A 7,552-nucleotide genomic window follows, 5' to 3' on the forward strand; every position below is an offset into this window, starting at 1 on the left:
GAATAGTACTGTTTGAGTAATGTATTGAATAAGTAATTAATGTGGCTGTCATGTGTAATTGAATAGTTGTATATCGTCTGTCTAAAGATTGACCTCAGTCAGGACCTTCACATGTTCTGTCAAGAGTCAACCAGTTTTACCTTATCAGCTTCTTGTTAACTGATGGAAATGATGTCATGTAGTGAATTACAGCACCACAGCAGAGACAAACTCACATTTGTCAGAGTTGTGAGAGGAAGGAGGGAGGGATTAAGGGAGGAGCAAAACTGAGACTCAAGGTCAGAAAAGACAACAGATGATGAAGAGGAAGGGCCAATGATGTGAAGGCCCAGATCCATCAGAGTATCAATGTTCTTCCTCTCTCTCCTCCCCTCTCACTGCAGACATGAACCACTGGCTGAGAAACATCCTGATTCTGACTCTCTGGCTAGGTAACTCTTTAAACCTACTGATTGTTCTCCTTTAATCAATCATCTTTATTGATCCATCTCTTCCTCTGCATGTTCTCTTCTTCCCCAGAGTGTAAAGGAGAAGACAGAGTGACCCAGCCAGCAGGAGATGTCATTGCTGCTGAAGGAGACACAGTTACACTTGGCTGTACTTTTGAGACCAGTGACCCAGGTCCAACTTTGTTCTGGTACAAACAGGATGGAAACAACAGCCCCAAATTCATGTTGAGCCGCATGCAAGGGGTCGAAGTAAAAACAGAGGCTGAGTTTAAGGAGAGATTTTCATCCACACTGGATTCCACCTCAAGATCAGTTCCTCTGAAGATCCAGAAGCTTCAGCTGTCTGACTCTGCTGTGTACTACTGTGCTCTGCAGCCCACAGTGACAGGAAACACCAAAACTCTGTACAAAAACCTTTGGAGCAAAGACAACAGAATACTCCACAACGTCCACTAGAGGGAGTCACACACTGTTAAACTTTCAGAGAGAATCACACAACAAATCCTAAAACTTCTAAAAGCTGAGAGACAAACACCAAGGACGTCCTCTCTCTCCACTGCTGTTTTATTCCTAAAATATAAACTGGTTTATACAACCTGACATTTTGGCTCTGAAGACAAACAAATTATCAATTAATCACTTTTCTTCACTCATAGCATATTTCTCTGTATATTTACTGTGTTGCTGAATGATGTTAGTTTTTAACTAATTTAAGGGTAATTGGCTTCAGGGGGCTGTCAAGAGTAGCATAGCTAGCTGGCTGGCTGGCTGTATATCAAAGTAAACCAGGGTCCTAGAAATGCAGTTCCGGTCCCAGGATTGCGGTCCTGAAACTGCAGCTACATACTACATACACAATACTTTCTAAAATGAATATAAGATTTTAGGAAATATTGTCTCTTCTAAACTGATTTCTTTGGAAATGGCAGCTTAGAGATGGGTTTAAAATGATTCATAACAAGAGGATGCAGAGAGAGCTTCTTTAAGAAAAATCAGTGGGGGGGAAAATGCCAGTAGACAGAGAGAAGTTAATAATGGCTAAAATGTTATGAAGGGCAGTTTGCAGTCAGAGCTTTCTGATGTTTCAGACAGGTGTTTCTTTTTTGTGATCAACATTTTATTGGTATGAGGGTGGGGGTGGGGGGGTACAGACATAATACAAGAACAAGGACACCTATTACAGCAGTGGTATAATGTAAATACCTTACATCACAAGGGGTTATATTACCGTGAAGTAATTCGGCAGGTGTACAATAGAGCCCCTCAACTACTAACTCTTTCCCAAAAAACAAGATTAGATGAAAAGTTTTTCCAGGCTTCTACAGTTGCTGGCCGAGCCTTGTTGAGTCGTGCAGTAGTTCCAGATTGACAATGTTAACAAGATTGCAGACCCAGAACGATTTCATACATACATCAGGGGAAAACCAGCGGTTAATAATCGTTTTCTCTGCAGAGGTAAACCCAGCAAATACCATTTTATAGGGAATTTGCTTCAAGGGAATGTCAGAGCCATCATTAAAGGAGGCAAAAAGCAGGATTAGGAACATAAGCAATATCAAGTATTTCTGATAAAGCAGAGTTTACATGATACCAAAACTGAGAGATAACAGGACGGCTCCAGAACATGTGTAGAAATGTTCCAGGTGCAGTACTGTGGCATATGTGACATATGTAGCCTGTAGTCTCTAATCCGAAATCTCTTACAGGCTGTAGTGTATGCTCTGTGAATTGTTTAGGAGTGAATTAATTGGTGTGCCAAATTCTTAGAAGTCATACTAAGATTGGACCACACCCTGTTCCAGTCTAGAGTTATGTCAAAGCTTCCCAGCTGCCTGTTCCAGATGGCTTCTATTGGCAAATTCTTTGCTCTGAATTCAGTTAGTTTATTATATATGATGGACACGGAGGATTTTCCCAGTAGTGGCACAACCCATCGTAACATGAGGTGTGAGGGGAGGGGAGAATTCCAGGGAAGTCCATATGCTTCCAGGGCTGCTCTTAGTGGAAAGTATACAAAATAGGAGGACGCAGGGAGAGGGAACTGTGTCCTTAAGTCTCGGATGGAACGAAGACCATGGGCCTCATACATGTCCCCAAACTCATTTATTCCCAGGGATGACCAAGAAGGCTGGGTGAATGGTCGGCTGCCACATAATAGAGTCGGGTTATGCCATAATGGAGTGTTCTGACAGTATTTCAGTGGGCCTCCCATCCAACGTTCAGCTTTCCTCCAGACCCGTATAGAGTTTGCAATGATGGGCCCAAACTTCTTAATTATTTTAGTATTTATACTAGAGGACAGAATATTGTGCAGTCTGTGTGGCATCACTTTAGTAGCTTCAATCCTTTTCCATGCAGTTGTGGACCCTGAGTCAACCCAGGAGCTGAGTTCAAAGTTTGGTACAGCCAGACCTCCCAACAGTTTGGGTCGTTGCAGTGTGGTCAGGCGGATTCTGGGCCGTTTCTCATCCCATATGAAGTTGGAAACCATAGAGTGGATATCTTTGAAATAACTTGGAGGGGGACAGAGCGGCAGCATAAACGATAGAAAGTTGAGACGCGGTAACACATTCATTTTGATTGTATTAATTCTACCTTGAAGGGAAAGACAGGTGTTTGTGTCCAGATTCCTTCAGTTTCCTGCAGATTCTCCTTCAGTCTGACCTTCTTGGATGATGATGACTGCAGCATCACTGTCATTTCTAAAGCTTCCATCAGCCTGAATGGAAACAGAGCACAGCAAGAGGAGGAGCTCCACAACTGAATATGAAAGGCTTCATGTTGGAAGTGAAGAGCTGCTGTGTTCTCTCTATTGTTCATTCAGTACAAGTGGAAATGATGCAGCTCTGCTTAGTTTAGATGATCATCTTCATGTTTCACACTGGTGAGTGAAATTTAACAGCAGATTTTAAACATGACTCAGAAAACATTTCAGTTGTGCATATTCTCAAGTGTTTCTCTCTCACTTTAAAGTAATATAAATATCATAATTGTCTTTTTCAGGATCCTCTGAGGATTTAGTGAAACCATTTAAAGATGTAATGCTGGCTTTGGAAGGAGACTCTGTGACTCTCTCCTGCAACTATTCAGGATCTTTCGACTACTTCTTCTGGTATCAACAGAAGTCCAGTTCATCTCCACAGTTTTTCCTTGCAGATTATTCATAGAAAGCAGGGTTTTCTTTTAAACATGACAAAACAGCAAAGGAGTTTCATCTGCAGATCTCCTCTGCTGCAGTGACAGACTCTGCTGAAAAACCTTTGGAGCAAAGACAACAGAATACTCCACAACGTCCACTAAAGGGAGTCACACACTGTTTAAACTTACTTATTTTCAAAGTATCTCCAATACTACTCCAGCAGATTGTTTTCACAGACAATTGAAATGCTTGGTGACTGTAACCATTGCAAGCTTTAAGCTGTGCTGCCTGGTTTGAAGCAATATGTAGACTGTAATACTAAACCCCCATTTGCACCTCTCACCATAATGTCCGTTTAATTCCCACCTACAAGTCCCTGCTCAAAAGCAGGACAGCACAAGTAAAACTGTACTTGTTTGGAACAATGATGGCATTGAGACCTTAAAGGGAAATGAAGCAGTCAATCAAGTTTACATCATTTACACAATGGATTTCCACTACGATCAACAATTATACAAGAAACATGACAAATGTAAACGTATAAAAGACAAAAGAAAAGAAGAACTGTCATATCTTTCACTGAAAGGGCGCCACCATTGTGCAGTACGATAACCTGCAATGTCACGGGGTTGGTTGGCTTTAAGGCTTTGGGCGAGAGATAGTGAAATACAGATCCAGTGAAAAAGACAGTGAAACACAGAGATAGTGAAAGAGATACTGAAGAGATGGTGAAAGACAGAGATAGTTAAAGATAGACATAGTGAAAGAGTGAAAGAGAGATGGTGAAAGACAGAGAAAGTGAAAGAGATAGTGAAAGACAGAGACAGTGAAAGAGAAATAGTGAAAGAGATAGTGAAAGATAGAGATAGTAAAAGAGAGATACTCAAGAGATAGTGAAACATAGACCTAGTGAAAGACAGAGCCAGTGAAAGGTAATGAACAAGAGATAGTGAAAGACACAGACAGGGAAAGAAATAGTGAAAGAGAGAGTGAAAGACAGAAACAGTGAAGGAGATATTGAAGAGATGGTGAAAGACAGATATAGTTAAAGATAGAGCAAGTGAAAGAAAGAGCCAGCGAAAGAGATAGAGAAAGAGACATAGTGAAAGATAGAGCAAGTGAAAGAGAGATACTAAAGAGATAATGAAAGACAGAGATAGTGAAAGATAGACATGGTGAAAGACAGAAACCGTGAAAAAGAGAGTTAAAGACATAATTTAAGAGAGGTACCGAAAGAGATAGTGAAGAGATACGGAAGAGCTAGTGAAAGACCGAGATAGTGAAAGAGATAGTGAAAGACAGAAACAGTGAAAGAGATACTGAAGAGATGGTGAAAGTCAGAGATAGTGAAGAGATACGGAAAAGATACATATTGAAAGAGATAGTGAAAGAGATGAGGGAAACAGTGAACGAGAAATAGTGAAAGAGATACTGAAGAGATAGTGAAAGACAGAATTAGTTAAAGATAGACATAGTGAAAGACAGAGCCAGTGAAAGAGGTAGTGAAGAAGAAATAGTTAAAAACAGAGATGCTGAAAGAAATTGTGAAAGATAGTGAAGAGATACAGAAAAGATAGTAAAGAGATAGAGATATTGAAAGATATAGTGAAAGACATAATGAAAGACATAATGAAAGAAATAGTGAACGAGAAATAGTGAACGAGATAGTGAAAGACAAAGAGAGTGAAAGATAGACCGTGAAAGACAGAGATAGTGAAAGATATACATAGTGAAAGACAGAGCCAGTGAAAGAGATAGTGAAAGAGATAGTGAAATAGAGAGATAGTGAAAGACAAAGAGAGTGAAAAATAGACCGTGAAAGAGAGTGAAAGATAGACGGTGAAAGACAGAGATACTAAAAGAGAGAGATAGCAAAATAGACAGTGAAAGACAGATATTGAAAGACAGATAGTGAAAGAGAGATAGTGAAAGTGAGAGATAGATGGATGCCACGAACAGAGGACAACCAGTGGAAAGTCAGAATAGAATCAAATATAATAATTGTTTTGAAAGGTTTTCAAATTATTATTTTCATTGTCAGTTATTTTAGTAATTGTTCCTTTATTTTTATTTTTTTTATTTGTTTTTATTTCACGTTTATGGGTAATGGGGTTCGGGACGTAGCAACATGTAAAAGGAGATGGCAGACATGAAAATATATTTTGAATGCTTTTTATATGCTAAAGCAAGATTAAATAAATGTAATAAAGAATTCCAAATGTCACAGTGAAATATATCATTATCAAAATATTGCCTATAGACACACGCACACACCTCGTCCTTTCTCCCAGTACTGTATCCTTCTCAGATCATTTCCCACACAGTTTTGAACCTGGTATCTTATTTCCTCTACCTGCAGCTTTTGGTGTGCAGCAGTCTCTGTGACCATCTCCCTCTTATTTTATCGTAGCAGTCAGCCTTGGCAGCGGCTGCAGCACTACAGCAGGTCAGTCACTGTGAGCCAGTTCCAAATACTGTCAGCAATCTTTACATCTTGTCATGGTCACATATTTGTTTAATCAGCTAATATCTCCTAAGTTTGTTATAATATCGATAGTCACAGATCACCACCAGTAGTATCAGCAGCAACATCCCCAGCAACACCATCAACAGCCCACAGTGTTTAAAGCAAGAGCTGGGTATTCCCTGTGTTTCTTTTTCAAAACTGTGTCATACCATTTGCTGATGTATCAATACAGAAGCATCAGTATACGCATATCAGCAAGGAATACATAACGATATATTCTGTATCAATATTTTGAGAACAGCCCTATTTAAATCCTTGTTCCATGTGCCCCTTTTATACTTTGAGTACCTGCCCTGGTTCTGATAGCAGGCACTTTAAACTGTAGCCCATTATGTGACCTGAGATTATGACTGCTTTGTAAAGTTAAAAATGTCCTGTTTAAATAATTTGGAAGTCTACCTAACATATCTTTGCAAGTGAAGGGATGACCATCCTTCCAGTCTGTCCAATATACAATAATGTATATCTGAGAGCTGAGTGATAAAGGGGGTCAAGTTTGGACAAGGTGGACAGAGAGGCAAACCTGTAGGTAGTGTCCCTATAATCAATCTGTGGCAGAAAAAGGCCACAACTAAGTGTTTTTCTGAAGCCATGGAAAAGCAGGACTTTCACCTATACAGAAAAGTCAACGTGATAATCAACATGGTATTTAAAATTTAGGTTTTTTGTAAAACCGGATTCCCAGATATTTGTAATTATCAACAGACTGGATACAGACTCCATACAGGGTCGTGATGGAGAGGGGTGGTACCTTTGTTCGCCCAGTGGCAAAAATCATAACTTTAGTTTTGTGGGAATTTAACTTCATATCTGACAGAGCATATTGCAGGGTATAAAAATCTGCCTGCACATTTGAAAAGGCCAACTCTGCTGTGGGGGCACAGGAGTACAGAACTGTGTCATTTGCACACAGATGATCCTTACAGAATTCAAACATCACAAATATTATTAATGTAAACTAGGAAAAGCAAGGGTCCCAAAACTGAGCCTTGTGGAACACTTTTCCTAACAAGGACTGGATCTGACATGTCGTTGCCATGTTTATCCATTTGTGAACAATTGGTCAGGTCATGTCAATCCAAACCTCAATATTATTAACACTACATCAACATTTTTAAATAATTAATTGTGAAGCTGGAACGATGAAATGTTTTGACATGAAAAATGACAAATGATCAAAACAGCTGCCAATAAAACCATTTTTTTCAACCAACTAATTGTTTCAGCTGTGCTTGAATAAACTGTTGGGTAATTAAATTAATTACAAAACATTATATTTTATAAACTCTTCATATGTAGTACAATGCTTACTTTGTAAAGTAACAAAAGCTGTTGTAGTGAAGAAAAAAGAACAATCTCTCAGTCTGAGTTTGGTGGAGACACAAAAAGTGGCATGAACAGAATATAATCATTTGTACATAAGTACAGTACTTGAGT

At 39.3% G+C, this 7,552-nt stretch overlaps 1 gene segment (V, D, J or C); it reads left to right on the top strand.

Moving 5' to 3' along the window:
- The first annotated feature begins 266 nt into the window (after positions 1–266).
- Positions 267–2,962, top strand: LOC119903290. The segment is given in 3 exon segments: positions 267–431; positions 520–819; positions 2,808–2,962. Coding segments are annotated over 3 exon segments (501 nt in total).
- The last annotated feature ends 4,590 nt before the right edge of the window (positions 2,963–7,552 follow it).

Source organism: Micropterus salmoides, unplaced genomic scaffold (assembly GCF_014851395.1).
Source record: "Micropterus salmoides isolate LMB-PRFRI ecotype aquatic unplaced genomic scaffold, ASM1485139v1 Ms_hic_scaffold_1450, whole genome shotgun sequence".
Taxonomy (NCBI): domain Eukaryota; kingdom Metazoa; phylum Chordata; class Actinopteri; order Centrarchiformes; family Centrarchidae; genus Micropterus; species Micropterus salmoides.